Below are 20,854 nucleotides of genomic sequence, written 5' to 3' on the forward strand. Positions count from 1 at the left end.
GAAGAGTAATAGTTTGATCTAAAGGTGCGCAGAGAACAGGTATTTTGGGTCAGTGTACCAGTTTCCAAAACGCAAAAAAAAAAAGTCCGTATGAGACATACCTGTACTTAGCCAAACAATAGTCACATACATTTGCAATATATCTTTGGGAAGAGATGAAAATGAAAAGACATACATTCACATCAACAATACAGGGTTTTATTCTGAATGTTTAACCTAGAGGCAGAGTTCAAGGTACGACTTTATTAAAAATACAAGGTATCTGAGAAAAAAAATCAGAACAATTATTTTAATGTACAAATTCAAATACCTGTGGTGGGTTTTGCATTTCAGTTTGAATCCTAAAAAATAAAAAAAAACCAAAAACAATCAGGGGCAGCTTTTTAAGCCACTTATTTTATACCAGCTTAAAACAAAAGATAAACCAGGACAATTCACTTCTACATCTTGGATATCTGTATCTTAGTTGGACTTCGAAAATCCTATTGTGCACAGTTAAGCACATCTTTGCTGCTGAAATTTCTTAAAACCTTATCCCCCTGCACAAAAAAACCCAAAAAATGACAACTCCCTAAAGACAACCCCCTAGACGACATCTGATGTCTTGCTCTGTTTTTATTTTATTTGAAAGGAAAATGAAGCTTTTCCTTAAAAAAAACAACAACTCAACCCTACAAGAGAGCAAGGTAAGTGCTTAGAGGCGTTTCAAAAGCACTCTTGGACAAGTCTGGGAGGAGAGGATTGGGACCAATAGGGCATGGATGTGTGGAAAATAAAGAGACGCATCGCTACAATGTACAACACATTTAGATAATTAAAAAAAAAAGGCAAGAGGCAGCATTTCAGCAGCAAAGTGCTCAATAAAAAGTATGTCACACAGAAAACGGTACAAGGGCTAGAGCAATGTTCTCAGAGGAAATACGGTGTGGTCGTCCTCGGAGGAATCACACGCTCCGAGTCTGGGACTGCACGGAAGAGCTTTGGTTCTCTCGTATTTACATCTTTAAAGACCATGATTGAGGCGATATTCCCACAGCGATAGCAGTAGTTCGGGGCCGACCATACCGTGACCAGCTTCTCATCGAACATGAATTTATAACCCTCGTGCACCAGCTGGTGGGCTCGGCAGATGAGCTTCAAGTTGTTGATGTGGACAAACTGGAAAAGCGAAAGAGGGGACAAGGAAAGATGTTTATGGTGTTGGAAAAGTGCCCAGCTCTGAACCAGAGTTGCTACGGTAGTTGCCAATGAAATGTTGCAAAATGTCTAAGAGAAGCCATTCTTAAGATAACCAAAATCAAGCGAATGTTCTCTTAAAGAACAGTGAGTACCTATCTCTTTGTGTTGATGCTTGCCAAAAGAACTGGCCATGTATTCTTTTCAGCTAGAAATTTCCTGTTATATGGTGTATGCAGCACCAGAGAAGGTAAGTGTATAAAAACCTAGCTACCTCCCTTGCGAGGTAGGCACATGCTTTGGGAGCAATTCGCTCTTGTGTCTCTTTATTCTGCAGAATAAACGTTGTTTGACCCATACTTCATCTCCTCTCCTCGTGTGCTGAATTGGGACTTGGTACACCAGGGAACGAGCTATTTTGGCAACAATTCTGGCGAGCCAGCCAGGAGACGAACCTAGACTTCATTTCATGGAAGGCAGCCACGGCAACCATTAATACTAGAACCCTCGCGGTCATCTGATGAAGCTGATGGGTGGGAGATTCAGGACAGATCAAAGAAAGGGCTTCTTCACACAGCGCAGGGTCCAACTACGGAATTTGCTACCACAAGATGTGGTGATGGTCACCGATTTGGATGGCTTTAAAAGGGGGTTGGATAAAGTCCTGGAGGAGGAGGCGATCAATGGCTACTAGTCCTGACGGCTTGATCCTGCCTCCAGTATCAGAGGCAGGAAGCCTATATACACCAGTTGCTGGGGAATATGGGCATGAGGATGCTGCTGCACTGTGTCCTGCTTGTGGGTCCCTCGTTGACAGCTGGTTGGCCAATGTGTAAACAGATGTTGGACTAGCCTTCCTCAACCTGGAGCACTCCAGATGTGTTGGACTACAACTCCCAGAATGCCCCAGCCAGCTGGCTGGGGCATTCTGGGAGATGCAGTCCAACACATCTGGAGCGCCCCAGGTTGAGGAAGGCTGGACTAGATGGACCCTTGTTCTGTTCTCAAGAAGACCATCGCAGATGCGCGCGCACCACAAGCAGATGATATTCTCCTGGCCACAGGCTGAAAGCCTCCTCCTTTTAAGGACTTCTTTTCCCTGCAACCGGTATTCCCAAGTTTCTCTCTAACACATGGTGCGTCTGAAATGTGATCTTGAAAGCCGAACTACCATCTCTGAGAACATGTGAGCCAAGCCAGTGGTACAGTAGATAGAACACGGAAACATTTTCAATGTTCATTACCTTGAAGCACCACCATTTTGATTACTGTCTCTAAAGGCTGGCCGGGTCATGGGATGCAATAGAATACCTCCAAATCTCCAAACAGAGATTTATACTGGGGAGCAAGCGCAAATAGTACAAGGGTAATTGAGCCTCAGGCCTGCGGACCAATAGATGCATTTCCCTTCTCCAAACAGTGTGTTGCTTTCGCAGCTTTTGAACCTTTCCCCCACCCCATTCTAAAAGGCTGAAATGCCTCCCCTAAGGCTTACTAGCAGTAAGCTAAAAGATGCTGACTTTAGGGGATTCTCTCTCCCCCCCCCCACCTGCCATTTTGCCTTTGGTCTCACCCACCATTGGAAGGTGTCCTGCAATTAAATCGAACATTTAATTCGGCTCTTGGGTTGAAAGATGTATGAATGAATGAATGAATGAATGAATGAACTGACAGCATTTATAGGCTGCTGTACATTTAAACAGATCCCGAAGTGGTGAACAATAAAAGATAAAATAATAAAAAGACAAAATAAGTAAAATACCTATTTAAAGATTGTTAGTTGTAAAAACAGAGTACCGATAAAAAAAACAAAACCATAGCAGGTCAGTCAAGAAAGTCTCTGTTTTCAGGCGGCGCCAGAAACAACAGTGTTGGTGACTGCCTGACCTCCAGAAGCAGCTTCCATAGGAAGGGGCCACCACATTGAAGGCTCTTCTCTGGATGGGCTGCAATTGGGCCATAGGTCCATGTGGAACCAGCACACGCATGCCTTCTGTGACAAGGCAGCTTGATAGGGGAGAAGGCGCTCTCTCAGGTATCCGGGTCCCAAGTTGTTTAGGGCTTTATACACTAGTATTAGTACGTGTTACCTCTGCAACATGAATAGGATAAAATGGCCTCTCCCACTCTTAACTCGTCTCACGCAAGCAATAAACAGTGCATCTGGCATTTGTGAGAGAAGCAGAAAACGATCTAAAGTTCATACTTTTTTTTCTCTTAACAAAAGCAAACAAAAGCTAAAAAGACAGAGTTCACCCATTGTCCATGACGAATTGCTCCATTACTATTAAAAAAAGAAAACCAGCCTGCATATTGGCCATGCTTTCTCAGACGATACTCCGGATGCACGCTGGAGTTTCTGCCAGGCACATTTTAGGAGATGGCTTTTTCTTTCTTACCTCGTTGGTGACCTTTGCGCCAAACAGCCAGCCTGCTCCTCGGGGACTAATGGCCCAGGTGTCAACGTCTTCCGGGTCAGACCAGACGAGGTCGCAAAAAGCGCCTTTGTGCGGAATCTCTTGGTTTCGCTCGATGGTTCGGATCTGATCCAGCGTTTTGATATCTGGAGACAGGCCTCCGTGGACACAAAGGATCTGCTCGTCTATTAACTTAACACGGGGGATAGGTTTCATTAGCACCACAAATGTGAAATTCAAAAGACGTATGGGGAAGAGCCAGGGAGAAGAGCCCCTTTCAGTCCGAGGGCTGGGTTCCATTCCAGAGAAGTTCTCGAGGGGGGGGGGGGAACGGTCCAGTGGTGGGCGGGGCTAAGGGCAATAGGGGGCGAGGCCCAAAACCCCAGCATATTTTAGCTTCAAGCTTTTAGGAGAGGCATTTCAACCTTTTAGAATTGGGGGAATTTCACAAAAGGTGGGAAACAGCCAAACCATCAGTGGTCTAGGGAAAGAAGTGTGACTGGAAGACCAGGTGGGCTGATTATGACCCCAGTAATTTATTATTACGTTTATATGCCGCCCCATAGCTGAAGCTCTCTGGGCGGTTTACAAAGATTAAAAGACTAGACATTAAAAATCAATATACAAAATTTAAAACCATAAAAACAGCAAACATTTAAAACATTTTTTTAAAAAACAGTCAGCCAGGCCAAAGCTAGTTCTAGAGTCAGTTACACTCAACATATGCTGTTAAATGCCCGGGAGAAAAGAGAAGTCTTGACCTGGCGCTGAAAAGATAACAATGTTGGTGCCAGGAACAGAGATATACAGTCATTCATGTTACATTTTCAAAAGGGAAACTTTAAAGGGAAACCCCTTACCGCTGCTACTGTAAGCATGTCAAAGACTTTGGTGCAGTATCTCCAGGCATTAGCGTTACCATATTTGGTTTGGCATTCATCTATTCACAAGAGAGAGTGAGAAAGGTAACGAAAACCATGTTTGATTATTCATAAGTTCTCAGTCCAAATAGAGAAAAGGGGTTGCAGGAACAGCAGCAGCGAGAGCCTTTCGTTCCCAACGGAAGCTCCCCCTGTTCACTTCCATTCTGTCTAAGGATATTTTTTCCCCACAAGTTACATCCCCACATGCATTATAATCTCCACAGCCTTCAGAATGGGTTTCCTTATTTTACGCAATTGCGAAGTTTTATCCGACGTAGTCAGCATTTCTTGAACGCCTGACAAAATAGGTCACCCTTTTAATTTGTGCTTTCATGGCAAGAGAAAAGCTTAGAGAGCTTGTATGTATAGCAATGGTTGAAGACAGTGCAGCTTGAGAAACTGACAGATTTAAAAATATTATATTAACTATCTCATGCCCACATCAACCAAGAATTTTAGATTTAAAACTCTGTTCCAGCCCTCTATTAGCCAATATACTGTACCTTATCTCTCCTACACACTTTTTCTCATGTGAACACACCCCCTTCTTTGACAGGTCCAATTAGGTATCCAAATTACACAGTCTATCCTTGCAGGTAGTGAGGAAAACCAGCACGGATTTTCTCTTGCTAAGATTTTACAGTGCACCCCACTCCAAGCCTTTAAGAATGGCTTCTTATATTATGAGTTTCATGTTTGCTTTCAGTTGCAATAAATCCATTTTCTGTAATTCCCTGTAACACAAAAAACCCCACCTCTGCATCTTCCAGGGGGACAAGTCAATACGTTGCAATGTTTATGTTGATTAGAACCGAGAATTGGTTTTAGGGGCAGGGGACGACAACTTACCATAAAATCCATACACTTGCGTGATCTGTCTGCTTTCATGATTTCCACGCAAGAGTGTGATGCGGTCGGGCCATTTTGCTTTTAGGGCAAGAAGGTAAGTAAACGTCTCCAGGCTGTAATAGCCTCTGTCTACAAAATCACCCTGAAAAGTGAAAACAGCGCTTTACTGCATCACACGCTCAGGCTGCAACCTTGCGCACACTTACTTGAACTCAGTGGGATTTACCATCGGAGTAAACATGATTAGGTTGTTGGGTTATTTCCAAAAGTGTACACTTCCCTCACCCCTCCCTATCACAAATGAGTCAGCAGGAGCCTTTCTCCACTGAGTCTGGTGCTGCCCATACTGGACTGCCATCGCATTCCACGGCTCAGGAAAAGGAAGGTTTATCTATCACCTGTTGGACTCGATGACTTTATAGGCCCCTTCCAACTCTACTATTCTAGGATACTACACTGGAGATTATCAGGGCTTGACCACAGAACTGGTACATAAAGCAGGCTGTTGTACCTCAGGCACAGGGCCCCAAACGTGACCTCCTGGGGTCCCCAGATGGCCACCCCCAGGCCCCGCTCACCAATCGTTGGGTATTTCCCAACTTTTGTGCAATTTTGTTTCTGTTCTAAAAGGTTGAAATGGCTTCGTTATTGGCACTAAGAGTGTTCCATGCTAAAATAGGCTGGTATTTTGCAGGGACCCCCTTTGGCCCTGCCCACCCCTGGAATGCGGCCCCCGAGAAGATCTCAGAAACGAGATTTGGCCCTCGGCCTGAAAGAGGCTCAGCGCGTCTGAAGTAAAGTACACGGACCACTGCGCTATGGCCTGGCAAAGTTCTAAAGCCTGGACTATTGAAACGACTGTGCTAAAGACCCGTTGAGCTAACTGCAGAAAGCACCAGTGCTTTTCTCGACTGCTGCTCGTACACATTACGTTCAAGGGTCCCGTTCAGAAGCCCTCCTGCTTCAAGTAACGTATGAATGCCGAGTGGGAACAAGGGCAGGATGTTCATAATAAGGAATAAAAGCCCCAGAAAAAAAGAACATGAAGCAAGCCCCTCCTAGCCCTCAATGCCTAAGTAAGAATTTCAATAATTTGCACCTACCATAAATATGTAGTTTGTGTCAGGAACCTGACCTCCAGTTCTGAATAATTCACATAAATCATAAAACTGAAAGGCAAAAAAAAGAAAGAAAAGAAAAAAGGACAAACTTTAGCAAGGACACGTTTGTACCATCAGAAGGGCGCGTTAAGCCAAGGTGATTCACAATTGTCATGGAATTATGTGAACTTTCTGCTAATAAAAATGCTTCTGAAAGGTGTCAGGGGAACAGCCATACACTGAACAGAGAAAGGTGCATGCACTGAACGCTCAAGTATTATAACCCCGCAAACAGCTAAAACGCGAACAGTTTCATCCTAGGATTACCTGAAACTAGTCAATGCTGCATCAATGCAAGGCAGACAGCAGCGCTTTCGCTATTCTGATGTTCAGATGTGTCATTGTTTACGTAGCCAAAATAGCACCAGTGGTGTGCAAGAGGGAGGCGACACCAAGCATGGGGAATCACAAGGTTTGCAGAAGTACCAAAAAATACATCTTTAGGATAAAAAACTAAGGGGTGGGAGACCTCATACGTGTCCAGTGGCCAGGGAATACTGACTGCTGGAAAGGGAGGGGGGAAAGTAGAAAACCAGGTGGGAAGGGGAACCCTGAAAACAAACACCCCATGCTGCAACATTTTGTTGTAGCTCCCGTTTGCTTTACCAGCTCCTGGTCAATGTTCTGTCTTCTGTTTGGACTATGGGCCTTGGTACACTTAAAAAGTCAATTATTGTTAATATTGGTGTTTTATAGTTGCAGTATTTCGTGTTGTGTGTGTGAGAGGAGAATGCAGCCGCCTTCTCACTGAGTATCCTGGAGGGATGCTTGCCCTCATCCTACTTCACCCATCCCCACTCTTCACTCACCTCTGGCCCAGCCCATCAGAACCACAAGAGTGTTGGAACTGCAGCCTGATTGTCAACATTAATATGCTGCCACAACGTGTCACACTACTAGCGGAAGAGCACTTCCTTCAGACATTATGGATTTTTAAAAAATATGACAAGGCTATGAAAAAAAAAAGCTGGTATCCAAAGACAAGAGTTAAGGTAAGTAACTATATTTACAAAATCATGTCACTAACAGCTGTAGAAGGAGTGAATTGTAGCCAGCAACAGAGAAACTGAGCCTGATGTAATTAGCTCCATGGGAGTGACAAAGGCTATCTAATTTCTGGGCCTCTTAATTTGAGTCAGCCCGGTCTAATACATATACAGAAGCTCGGTTTATTTAGGCGTCACAGAAGACACTTCTGTTGAAACGCGTTTGACGTTTTTTTATCATTGTGTTTTTATAAAAATGTCTCTGTTCATATTTGTATACTCTATGGTCGTTACTAGTTTATTTGCAAGTTTAATGTCCATTTCAGATGTTAACTGTTAGTGACATGATTTTGTAAATATAGTTACTTACCTTAACTCTTGTCTTTGGATACCAGCTTGTTTTGGATAAGGGTTATGCCCTTTTTCGTATATAGTATATGAAAAAAAAAGTCCTTAAGGGTGCAATTCTATGCATGTTTAGACGTGGAGTCCTAAAACTGCCAACATAGCTGGCTGCAGAATGCTGGGAGTTGTAGGACTTTTGCTGCCGAAACATGCATAAGACTGCTACAGGTGTTCTGGTGCACAGGGAATGCTTGATTCAACCCTGCAAGCGTTCTCTGGACGTCCCTAAACATCAGATAGAACTGAAGTGAATGAGAAACTTCAGGAATGATTCCTGTCGTGGTTAAGAGTATTGGATTGGGAGATCTGGGTTCAAGTCCCCACTCGGCCATGAGGCTCACTGGGTGGCTTTGGGCCAGTCACCAACTCTCAGACTAACCTACCTCACAGCATTGTTGTGAGAACAAATGGGAGAGTTGGAAGATCATGCAAGCTGCCTTGGGTTACTGGCAAGAGGAAAAAAGGTGGGATATAAATGCAAATAAAGGTAATAAATAAATGTAAAAATCAAGCAGCTCAATTTACTGCAGCCAAAAAGCAAAGGACAAAAAACTAAAAATAAAACCCAAACGTATAAGGAAAGGTACATGGCTTGGTCGCTCAGGAGATTGTACATGTATACATCTCAGGTTTGCAAACCCAACTTCATGTGTTTGGATCAGCGTGTGAAGGAGTTAAAAACACCTGGATAATGTGCGCACAGAACAAAGGCCACCACACCTGAATTTTTGTGGAATGCCCAGCATTGTTAGTATTAATAAACACTAATAAGATCATCCCCTCATTTTCTTCCAAGTTATAAAGAATACTGAGGTCACATCCAACAGATGCACCTGTTTCCCCCTAAGCTAATACTGGCACACTCTTTACAACGTGAAGAGTCGCTTGCAAGGAGGCTACACCGCCAAAGGAACAGTCCCTGTGAATATCCCACCTGTCCATGTATGTCGCCACAGACTGTGACCGGTGTAGAAACGGGCTGCACGTTAGATTCTTCTAGAAGCAGGTCACACACGTAGTCACACAGGCGCTAGAAAGAGAGAATGACTTCCGGTCAGTATCTGATTTCTCTGTATAATGGACAATATAATGGCACATGGGCAAACACCTGGCCTAACAATGGCTGAAGTATCACCAGGGCTTTTCAACCTGAACTGGCTGCCAGTCCGTTTCTGGGCCCAACTCAATGTGTTGGTACTAACTCTTAACGCCCTAAAATGGCTTGGGACCAGGTTATCTGGATGATTGGATCCTCCCATATATACCTCAGACAGCTCATAAAATAATGCGCAGAAGCCCTTCTTCAGGTGGCCTCCATTTATTGGACAGCATATAAATTAATAAAATAAACATATCTAATCTGTATGACACAATCCTTCTGCATAGCATTCTGGGAAAAGATCGAGAGGGTCCAGCCTTGCAAATAAACTACTTAAGTTACTAGCCCATAAGAGGTTTTAGCAATCTGCCTGCTCGCATACCTATGTTAGTCATTGGTAGCACATAAAAGAGAAAAAGAACAAATTCTTGAATTACAAAAGTTTCCCTTCCTGCTAGACTGGCAGCTGTTTCTGCTTTCTGTAGCAATGATGCCAGAGACTCAAGTCTCAGCAATTAATCAAACTGTCCCTGGATTGTTCAATGTTGTATCCTAACCAAGACTTCTGGCTTGCCTTTTCCACAAGCCAGAGAAATCACATATTGGGCACGTTCAGACGACATGCTAAGCCATGGTTAGACCGCTCACCCTTTTGCAGCAAATCGTTAGTGAGTGTGTTTTAACCATGGTTATGTAGCCACTGTGGTTAGGAATGGTTCACATGACATGCTAAGCCGTGGTTCACACAACATGCTAAGCCATGTTTAGTTCAAAATACTAAACATGTGGCTTAATGTGTCTTCTGAACAGGGTCTTAGTTTGTTTGGGGGTTATTTCTCTGGCTTTTCAGGGAAGAGACATGCCAGAGGATCAGATCCAGACACAATGCTAAAGAACCACAGGATGGAGTGTCCTGGGTGTGTTTAGCCACTTGCAGCAGGAGCAATCAGGCAGCGTGCACAACAACCAGGGGTTTAAAAATGATAGACCAAAAGGCGGACCAAAATAAACACACAACTAGTTTATCATCTCTACCACTATATATTGCTCCAACTCGCAGGACTCTTCATCAGACTGAAGTAAGTTTGTCAACCTGAGAAAGTTTGGTCACAACACAGATGGCTAGCTTTCTCTTTTGCCACTACAAAAGTTGTTTAAAAACTACAAAAGTTGTAAACGGTACAACTTTGCCCACTTTAGTAGCCTGGGAAAGAAGAGAACGCACACAGAGAACACAGTACAAAGAGGCAAGGGAAAAACCTAGCCCCAAGGAGTTAAGGATGCAAATATACTGCACGCTCTGAAGCTACAAGCTCATTTCCTGGAGAGGGCTCGCTAGGCAACCGATCAAACAAACACTCACTCACAGGGTAAGGAGCCCACACAGCCCCCTGCTGAAAGCGCGGCGCAAAGTCAGCTAGCCCCAGAATCTCTCTCCCCTCTCTTCTCCCAAGGCAGATAGGATCTGGCTCCCCACGCCAGCCCTCTCTCAGTGTCAAGAACTGAGAAGACCCCAGCTCTCCCAAAACCCAAAATTTGGAAGGAAGCGTGGTGTCCATTTCCTCACACCCACTTTCTATCCTAGGGCCATCAGATATCGTCAGGAGAGTCAAAGCGTTGTGCAGTAGCTAAAGGGCAGGGCAGACCTGTGTTCAGTTCCCCCCTTGGCTCTGAAGCCCGCTGAGTGAGAAGGGACACCGTTATCTCTCAACCTAACCAACCTCACAAGATGCACCACCTTGAGCTCTGAAGGAAAGGAAAGGCATAAATGTCATAGATTAAGAAATAGATCCTCCCTCTCCCCTAACCTTCCGGTTCTTCAACCTATTTTGTGTAATTTATTTAAAAAACTTAATCCCCCTCCAGTCTCTAAACACTCAAGACCGCTGACAAAAACACAAATATAACTCTGCCATCGCAAAAACAAATGCTAAAAAATCCTGTAACAGATAGAAGGAACACGTCATACTATCCAATCCAATCCCAGTGCAAACTCGTACCGATTAATTCATCCAGTACACCCCTATTTAAGGCTACAGTTCTGAACACACAAACTTCTGAGTAAACCCCGTTGAACACAGATGAACAAATATTACACTTTTCAATATTAACGCATAGAGCCAGCATAGTGGTTAGAACAATTGTCCTAAACTGGTGCCCTCCAGATGTTTTGGACTAACTCCCAGCATTACTGACCATAGGCTATGCTGGTAGTGGCTGATGGGAGTTGAAGTCCAAAGCATCTGGAGCACACAAAGTTGCAGAAGTCTAGGTTAGAGTGCTGGAGAAGAACTGAGGAGACCTGGGCTCAAATCCCCATTCAGCTATGAAGCTCACTGGGTGATCAGTCACCACTTCTGCCCTTAGCCTACCTCACAGGGTTGTTATGAGGATAAAAAGAGTGTGTGCAAACCTATGTGCAACACCCTGAGCTCTTCAGAGTAGAGACAGGATACAAATCAAGAGTGATCAACATGTAGCTCTCCAGGTGTTTTGACCTACACCTCCCATCATCCCCTTGGCTCTGCTGCCTAGGGCTGATGGGAGTTGTAGACCAAAACATCTGTAGGGCCACTGGAATAGAGGCAAAATATACAAAATACATACTGGAGACATGTTTAAAAACACACACACTTAACACAACAACAGCCTGCAGAAAGAACAGCAACGTCTCTTGCCGCCCCTTGAAGACTAACAAATTTATTTTGGCATAAGCTGTCGTGGAAACTGCACATTTTGACAGAAAGCAGGCCCTCCAGACGGTTTCTGGTCAAACCCCACTAACTCCATGGACTTGAGAGAGAGAGTTTACTCAAAGCAGAACCACAAGGACACCCTCTTAGAGGGAGGGAGGGAGGGAGACCACTGCCCTTCTCTCTACACACACCATTCTAGCTACAGGTCCCCCACAACCTTCTGGCAACAGGACCCCACCAACTATTCCCCCCCTCCCCAAACCTTTTGGCTACACATCCCCTCGCCACACACTTCTGGCTTCTGGAGCCTCCCAACATTTGGGTTTCTCCCCACCCCCCACTATAATTCTGGTTACAGGACCTCCCCACCCTTTTGGCTACAGGTCTCCCCTTCCCCAACTCTGGCTACAGGACCCCCCAAACTTTTGGGCCTCCACATAATTCTAGCTACAGGACCCCCCAAACTTTTGGGCCTCCACATAACTCTGGCTACAGGACCCCCAAAACTTTTGGGCCTCCACATAATTCTGGCTACAGGACCCCCAAAACTTTTGGGCCTCCACATAATTCTGGCTACATGACCAGCCAAACCTTTTTGGCTACAGGACTCCCCACCCCACCCCAATTCTGGCTAGAGGAGCCCCACACACCTCTTGGTCCCCTCATAATGGTACCTACACACACCCCCACAAGCCTTTTGGCTACAGGACTCCCTCCCACCCCAAGTCTGGCTACAGGACACCCACACCCACGAGCCTTTTGGCTACAGGTTGCCCCCCAACTTTCTGTGAGGAGCCCCCAGCGTCTTTCGGCTCCCCGCCTCACCTTGAGGTCGTTCTCGGGCAGGTACTTGCAGAGCCGCGCGATCTCCACGTACTTATCCAAGTCGAGGGGCGCCATTTTGGGAGGGAGGGAGGGGGGGAGAGAGAGAGAGGCGCTTTGAAGAGGGGGAGGGGGAGAAGGGGGGCAGGAGGAGGACAAGGGGGGAGGAGAGAGGACCGGACCGGAAGCGGGGCCCGGCACTTCCGGGTGGTGGGGCGGGCTGGCAAAGCTCCTCCGGGCTGAGCGCGCGCGAAGGACCCGGCCCCGAATTTGAAAAGTAGGGAGGGGGAGAAATCTTCGCCTTCTTTTCTCTTTTCCCTCCCGGCGGGAGGGAAGGAAGACCAGACCGGAAATGACAACGAGCACTTCCGGCGGAAGTTTGAATCCGAGACCGAGGGCTTTCTTCCGGCCCGGCCGAAAGCAGCTTCCGGCTTCTCTCCTTCCGCTTCCGCCCCAATCCCGGGCTGCCCTTACAGAAGCTCTAGAACCCCGTGGCATGCTGGGATATGTAGTCAGTATCCTTGTCTAGTTTAGCCAGTACCTGATGCCCCTCTAGATGTGTAGGACTACCAACTCCCAGCATCCTCCAGCTTGGCTTGGGTATGCTGGGAATTGTAGTCCGATGCAACTGGGGATTGAAGTCCAACACATCTGGAGGGCCACCAGGTCAGCCTTCCTTGCAAGTAGAAAGCTAGCACAGCAGGGAGAAGGCCAGGATGGAACCTTTCTCCCTGGGAAGCTAGCTTTCTAGTTTCAAATTTTATTTTTACATGGAGGAACATTCAAATATGGTGTCCCTCCCCTTCAGTCTGAAGGACTGCTCTCCTATAGAAGACTTGTACATAGACCAGGGAGAAGATGGGTTTTCAGTCACTACAGAAAGTGGGATCTAAACCAGTCTTCCCCAGCCTGGGGCCCTCCAAATGTGTCGGACCACCATTCCCATCACATACACACAGCTAGCTGCAGGTGCATTGTAGCCTGACGCATCTGCATTATGGTATTTCCAATACCATAATGAAGGCAATCTTGTTCTGGGACAGACGGAGGGTGCCTGGAGGATGATTAAATAGGGGAGACCAGATGCAAAGTAGAGCATCCCTGTGTAGAAAGGAGGGGCCGTAGCACAGTGGTAGAGCCCCTGCCTCGCGTTCAGAAGGCCCAGGTTCCCCGGCATGTCCAGGTAGAGCTGTGGAAGAAGCCTGCCTGAAGCCCAGGAGAGTTTCGACAAAACTGGCCTACGTGGTCTCACTTCCTGATCAGCTGCAGGTGCTTAGCAGGTCTGGTGCGCTCCAATCACATGTGTTGACCTACAAACCCCATCATCCCCAGCAGCCATGCTGCCTGGGGGCGATGGGAGCTGGAGAAGGCTGCTGCAAACTCGTTGCTGCCCCCAAATCCCATCTTCTGTGCCAGCATGAAAAGTGTGGGACCCCAAGCGCACACCGAGCCAGGTGGCATCTTAAAAAGGGGCACGTTCATGGTGGCCGAATAAACTTCGGGGACTGCATTCCACGCGCCAGCTTTTGCCATAATAAAAGTCTTCGCCTCTTTATGGAGCGATTCCAAGGGGCTCTTGTTAGCAGGGGCCCGTGGGGCTGTGGGCCCTGGGCCACTGCCTGATCCTGCCCACCCTTGGCCTCAGCGGAGCATCCTTGATACCTCTGCAGCATCACGGAGCCTTCGGGATTCCCTCCAAACCTGGTCACCTAACAAGGGTACTACCAGAGCCCCATCCCTGGCCTGAGTCCTCCGCTGACCCCACGGGGCCCTACAGGCAGCCAAATATTAGGTCGGCTCCTCCGTCCAGGCCACAGCAAGAGGCAGGTGAACGAGCAGGTTGCAACAGGGAAAGGAGCAGCAAATCCTGGAGTCGGCCGGTGTACTAGCTCCCCAGTCCTGCTTCTGTGGAGGAGCAGGAGAAGTCTGCTTATGCTCAGAAGCATCTCGCCAGCATGACTTTCACAGCTCCCTCTCCGCAAATAAATAATAAACTGGGGTCTAAACTGACCTCTGGAATGGGAGGAGGAAAGGTGCACGTGGGGATGGCGATCAAAGGTGCAACTCGGGAGGAAGAGGGGGTGGGGAGCCTGGCTGCTTTGTAGCTGGGCGGGGCGGGGCTTTCTGTCTCCCAGCAACGGGCCCGGGAGGAGGTGGGGCGCCGATTTAGGCTCCACCCCCGCCTTCCTCCTCGCTCCGCATCCATGGGGCCCGAGCCGGGATCCGAGACGCCGTTGCGGGAGTTGAAGCCCGGACAGAGCCCCGAAGGCGCCAGCTGGTGGGTTGCCAATGCGGGGCGGCGTTGCACGTGGGGATGCGTTTGGGGGCGCGTGCAAAGAGGACGCGTGTGCAAGCGAGGCCGTGGCTGCGTTTCTGGGGGTTTGGATGGGAGGTGGGCAGGCTGAAGTGGGCTTGGAAGCCGGTGCGTGTGTGCTCTGAACGTGTGAATGTCTGTGCGCGTGTGTATCGAAGAATTGGGCGATCCGCGTCATGCTCTCCCCCACCGATAAAAAGGGGAGGAGAAAAATAATCTTGCAAGGAAACGTGACCCGTATCCTGCCCTTATTTATTTATTTTTACATTTAAACCCCTTTTTTTTCCTTTTGCAGCCCAAGGTGGCTTACATGATCCTTCTCCTCCTCTCTATTTTGTCCTAACAACAGCCCTGCAAGGTAGTCACCCAGTGAGCTTCACAGCTGAGTGGGGATTCAAACCCCATTCTCCCGAGTCCCAGTCCAAAGCTCTAACCACTGCACTGCACTGCCGCATCCCAGTCCAAAGCTCTAACCACTACACCGCACTGCCACGTCCCAGTCCAGAGCTCTAACCACTACACCGCACTATCTCCTTAGACAGCCATATTATTTCAGCTGTGAAGCATGCAACCAACATTTCTCTTCGACACCCCCCACCCCGCCAGACTCCAGCTACTTCAAAATTCCTGATGTTAGAGTAAAAAAAGCAAACAAAAACAGTTTTGCCAACCCAGATTTTAAAAGGAAAAGAAGTCCTCTGAGCATGTACAGTGTTGCATTTTAACCTCTCCTTAAATCGTAGCATCATCATGATTCCAGAAATAAGATGCAGTTTTATTCTGCTGCCCTGATGCTAAAGGAGCCCTGCCCTCTTTTGTATCTGGTCACTCTACTAGAGGGCAGGGCTCCTGCAGCTTTAACTCTTGTGATGAAGAGGGAATTTCACCAGGTGCTGCAAGCGTACAAATGCAGAAATTCCCTTTTCTATGCAACTGTTGACTATTTAAACCACCGTTGGTTATCGTGTTGTCTGAACCCAGTCTATTTCTCTCTGCCAGGTATTCCCTTCTCCCGCTGGGGGAGAGCCCCTGTGCCCGGGTGGGCCAGACCGCCTTATATCTGCCTCCCCTGGATCCAGGCAGCAGAAAAGGAAAAATTCTCATTGTTGGCGGAGCAAACCCAAACGGCAGTTTCTCTGATTCTTACTTCATTGATCTTGGTAAGGGAAGAAAGCGTGTCAGTGCTGCGGGGAAAGCGCTGATTTGGCTGCAGAGGACTTCTGCTTTCATTTTGTTGTTGCTGAAAAAAGCAGGTTCCTAGTCCTCTGGATTCCTGACTAAGGGTTGGCTCCTGCCCCACCCCACAGCTCACCCCACTGAATAGATCTCCTGACTCTCTGCAGCATTTTCGGGGGCCTGAAGGGGGTGGGGAAGTCCACGTCCATCAGCACGGTTGATCCAGCGTCAGTCTGGATCCAACCTCACATCTCCATATCCTAGAATTGTGGAGTTGGATGTGCAGGAAAACCAATTCAACCATCCGAGAAGGGTGGCTGTCCAGCCTTTTCTGAAAAACCTCCAGAAATGGAGAACCTGCAACCTTGGCAGGTTGCAGGTTCTCTGTTGTACAGATCTTACCGTCAGGAAGTTCTCATTATATTTAATCGAAATCTAGGTAGCTGTCACTTATGGCTGAATTTCTCTAACCTTGGAGCAGGATTTTACTGGCGTAAAAATTGTAAGCACAAAACACTTAACTGCGTTTGAAGCGTTGGCTTTACTCGGCGCAAGTTCCTAGTCCATATGGTACGAAAGGTCAGGTAAGAAATGCATGGTAGCAGTAAGCAACTTGGTATACTCCAGATGTTTTGGACTACAAGTCTCATAATCCTTGGTCATTGCCATGCAGGCTGCGAATGATGGAATTGGTGGTCAACGATATCTGGAGAGGAACAGGATAGCTGTGTTGAAGATAGCGGGGACCGATTTCTGAGTACACGTGCACAGGATTACTTGTGAGCCACCCAATGCTTTTATGAATTGATGTGTCTTTCTGCACTGCAGATGCACACAGCTGGACGGCCCCCGTCTGGAAAGGGCTCTTTCCACGCTACGAACATGCCGCCTTCATTCCCGCTAGCCGGCCCACAAGCCTCTGGGTGTTCGGAGGGTCCAGCGAAACTGGAAACAGGAATTGTGTGCAAGTTTTGGACCTTGGTAAGCAGTCGCGGTTCCTCATGTCCCGATGGCGGTGTTTCTCTTTCCAGATTTCTGTCGTAATGTTCTAGTCGTATCTTTCAAACCTGTTTTAAATCTAGTCTTGTGTTTTAAATCTCCACAGGGCTGCTGGGTTTGATTTTGGTTTTCCTTTTATACTGTAGTTTTCAACTTTTTCAATTTTATTTTGCATTTTATGCGGGATTTTGTGGTTTTCATTGTTGTTGAACTGCCCAGGCAGCTTCAGATATGGGGCAGTATAGAAATGCAATTAATTAATCCCATGGAATAAATCAATAATCTTGATAGGATTTTTTTTCTAAACATGCATAGGATGGTAGGACCTTTTTCGTTCTAAACACGCATAGGATGATAGGACCTTTTTCCGTGTAAACATGCATAGGATTTTACCTTTAGACATGGTTTGCATTTTCTGTGTCTGTAATTTGATTTTCTTGCCTAGAATATATCTAGAACCCCTGCTTTTTTTCAGTCTCACCATTTGCAAACTCTTTTTTGCCATCCTTATTAGGAACAGGAACCTGGGAGAGCCCCAAAGTGAGCGGCACGCCACCCTCCCCTCGCACGTTCCACACATCCTCAGCAGCCATTGGTGACCGATTGTATGTCTTTGGCGGAGGGGAGAAAGGGGCGGATCCGGTCAAAGATCAGCAACTTCATGTATTCGACGCGGGTAAGTTTGGCTGGCGGTTTTTCAGAAGTCAAAGAGTTCTTCATCTGGATGGATTAAAGCAGTGGTTGAGTGCCTTGAAGGCCTTCCAGATGTTTTGGATTACAATTCCCATTAGCCCCAGCCACCGTGGCCCATGGTCAGGAATGCTGGGAGTTGTAGTCCAAAACATCTGGAGGGCACACGGTTGGGAGGCAGCTGATTTAAAAGTAGTCCTGTCCCAATCCATGAGTAACTCAAGTCTCATTAATTTCAATGGGGATACTCCCCTTATACAAATCGGTGGTGTGGCTGCACTTGGACTACTGTGTCACTGCACCTAAAAAAAGATATTGTAGAGCTGGAAAAAAAAATGCAGAAAAGAGCAGCTAAGGGACTGGAGCATCTCCCCTACAAGGGAAGGTTACAACAGCTGGGATTTTTTAGCTTGGAAAAAATGGAGGCTGAAGGGAGACAGGATAGTCGGACAAAATGATGCCTGGTGTGGAGAAAGTGAACAGGGAGACATTTTTCTCCCTCTCTCAAAATACTAGAACCCAACGGGGTTATTATCCCATGAAGCTGATGGGTGGGAGATTCAGGACACATCAACGGGAGGACTTCTTCACAAAGTGCAGAGTTAAACTATGGAACTCACTACCACAAGGTGTAGCAACAGCCACCAATTTGGATGGCTTTAAAAAGGAGTTGGATGAATTCCTGGAGAAGGCTATCCATGGCTACTAGCCCTGATGGCTATGTGCTACCTCCAGTATCTGAGGCAGTAAGCCTGTGTTGTTGGGGAACATGGGTGGGAGGGTGCTGTTGCAGCACCATGTCCTGCTTGTGGGACCCTGGTCGACAGCTGGTTGGCCACTGTGTGAACAGAGTAGATGGACCTTCGGTGTGATCCAGCTGGGCACTTCTGATGAACCAAAGCTGTTTCAGAGCTCTTGTTCCTGCCCTCGCCCTGATGCACGAACTCTCACCCCCGTAGCCACGCTGTCCTGGTCACAGCCAGAGGTACACGGCCACCCTCCCGCTCCTCGGCACGGCCACGCCATGGTGGCTGTCCACAACAGACTCTTCGTACACGGCGGCTTGGCCAGTGACACGTTTTACGGCGACCTCTTCTCCGTTGATATCAGTAAGTTCTGTTGGCTGTGCCAAATTACAAGAAGGGGTGCGTGGGTGTGTTTTTTTGCCGTTCGCCTCTGTGGGAGAGAAAGAAAGAAATGGAGAGAGAGAGAAAAAGGGCCAGGGGGAGAAAAGACTAGAAACTTTTCTTTTTAAACAAAAGACGTGATCCCCAAATGATTCTGCCTTCTTGACCGAGTTCAGGTTTTGACGGGTGAAATTGCAGATTGGCCGAACGCGCACCCGGATCTATAGGTGCGTTTCAAGCTCTGTTTCGCTTTAGCTTTCTGACAGGTGAAAGGTTGACGACCAATTTCTCCGCTTGCAGCTGACATGAAGTGGGAGACGCTGCCGGCCGCCGGATCTGTCCCAGGAGGCCGGGCGGCCCACGCAGCAGCGGCTTTCCGAGACCACCTGTACATCTTCGGCGGAATGGACCCGACGGGAGCGCTGAACACGATGTACAAATATCACATAGGTGGGTTTTCCCTTCTGATGTCTTCAGAGCAGCCGGCCGCAACCCGGGGGCCTAACAAATCATTTGGCGTTTGAGCCCCATCTGCCCCAGCAAGCATGGCCATTGGTCGGGAATGCTGGGTGTGGTAGTCCAAAGCATCTCGAGGGCATACAGTTGAGGAAGGCTTCTTTGGGGCTACGTATGAATATTTCCAGCTTGTTTGGTTCAGGAATTCACCGTTGAGCGGTGATGTTTTAACGTACATGCAGCTGCTACTTCCTGCTTTAGATTTTGCAAACCGTTTGCCCCAGGAGGGCTGTTCCTGGTTTTGGAGGGCGCTTGGAGGAGAACATCTTCTGTGGGGCCCCCCTTCCTGAATTTACCTTCTCATTGCCGTGGTCCCCAGCTGCCTTTGCTCCCCCTCTTCTTCATCACGGATCTCCTGCTCCTCCTCCTCACCACCACCGTTGCCTGGACCGGAGTGAGGGGCAGGAGAACGAGCAGTTGGCAATGGAGAAGAGCAGCCGCAGCAGCCGCTGAGGACCCTTGCTGGAGTGTGGGCCCTTCACAGGTGCCCAATTATACCTACCCTTGCCACCCACCTGGCTTTTCCCTAGCCTGTAGATCAGCCATCTCCAACCTGCTGTCCTTCAGGTGTCTGGGACTACAACTCCCACAATCCCCCAGCCAGCATAGCTCTGAGTTAGAAGCCTGTCCTCGGAGGCCCAGTTTTGGCCAGAAGACAATTCATAAAGAAACAAACGCACAATTTTCTCTTTTGAAAAATAAAAATCAACCCTGCAGAAAAAGGCCACTGGACACGTGTAGAGTTCAACTCCCCGTTACCCCCGGGACGGCTGGACCATTCTATGTGTGTGATTCCATGGAGAGCATCTCCGGGCGACGAAAAGGCTGCCGGAGGGGACAACGGCCGCACGGAAGCCACGGAGCGCTCCGACCCAGAGAGTCAACTCAAGAAGGCCTGTCCAGCAGAGCACCTGGTGCACCTTTGCTTAATATTTGGCGGAATGGATATGAAAGGGGAGATTTATAGGGACACTGTGGTAAGCCTCCTTGAGTAATAATAATAAAGTTCGTTTAAACAATTCAGGTGTTTGATGGTCATAATTATCGGTCTGGCTCTCCCGCCTGCTCATTACGTTCAAACTTTGCACCAGCAATCCAGGTTGTGTGCTGTAGGGCCAGAAATTCCGTATCTGTGTTGCATTTTAAAGTTTTGGCTCGTCTAGAGTATTTGCAATTTCTGGACGCTGGGCAGAGTACCAGCTCCAGGATTTTGGGAGCCCTTGGGGCAAGTCACCCAGTGGGGATCCCCTTCTTTAGTGAGTCCACCTTCTCATGGCAGCAAGAACCTCTGGAAATCCAAAACTTCTGGAGATATAACCTTCTGCTTAACCTCCTAGCATAGAAGAGCCAAAAGTCAAGGCTGTGTTGGACGGCAGTTGAATCGTGATGCTGCTCTGTAACAGGCTATTCTGTTAAGTAGACATTTTAAATTGTTTCCTGACATTGTTCAGTGATTGAGCTTTTCGAGTCCTTTCCCTTTTTAACCTCAGCTTTTAAAA

General features: G+C 47.5%; 2 protein-coding genes across 2 annotated transcripts; one reads left to right on the plus strand and one right to left on the minus strand.

The window, feature by feature from the left end:
- Window positions 1-176: 176 nt before the first annotated feature.
- On the minus strand, window positions 177-12,651 carry PPP6C (protein phosphatase 6 catalytic subunit). Its single transcript, XM_063144642.1, has 7 exons — window positions 12,537-12,651; window positions 8,851-8,946; window positions 6,469-6,534; window positions 5,366-5,507; window positions 4,454-4,533; window positions 3,576-3,785; window positions 177-1,158 (listed from the first exon to the last, which is right to left on the minus strand). Exons 1-7 carry the CDS (start codon window positions 12,609-12,611, stop codon window positions 910-912), a joined length of 918 nt encoding a protein of 305 aa, XP_063000712.1. The 5' UTR covers window positions 12,612-12,651; the 3' UTR covers window positions 177-909.
- A 2,031-nt stretch (window positions 12,652-14,682) lies between these two features.
- RABEPK (Rab9 effector protein with kelch motifs) lies at window positions 14,683-20,350 on the plus strand. Its single transcript, XM_063144523.1, has 7 exons — window positions 14,683-14,811; window positions 15,847-16,007; window positions 16,852-17,004; window positions 17,537-17,698; window positions 18,672-18,821; window positions 19,140-19,289; window positions 20,073-20,350. The coding sequence occupies exons 1-7, from the start codon at window positions 14,738-14,740 to the stop codon at window positions 20,348-20,350; spliced, it is 1,128 nt and encodes a 375-aa protein (XP_063000593.1). The 5' UTR covers window positions 14,683-14,737.
- Window positions 20,351-20,854: the final 504 nt, after the last annotated feature.

The sequence above is a fragment of the Elgaria multicarinata genome, chromosome 19 (assembly GCF_023053635.1).
Source record: "Elgaria multicarinata webbii isolate HBS135686 ecotype San Diego chromosome 19, rElgMul1.1.pri, whole genome shotgun sequence".
Lineage (NCBI taxonomy): Eukaryota > Metazoa > Chordata > Lepidosauria > Squamata > Anguidae > Elgaria > Elgaria multicarinata.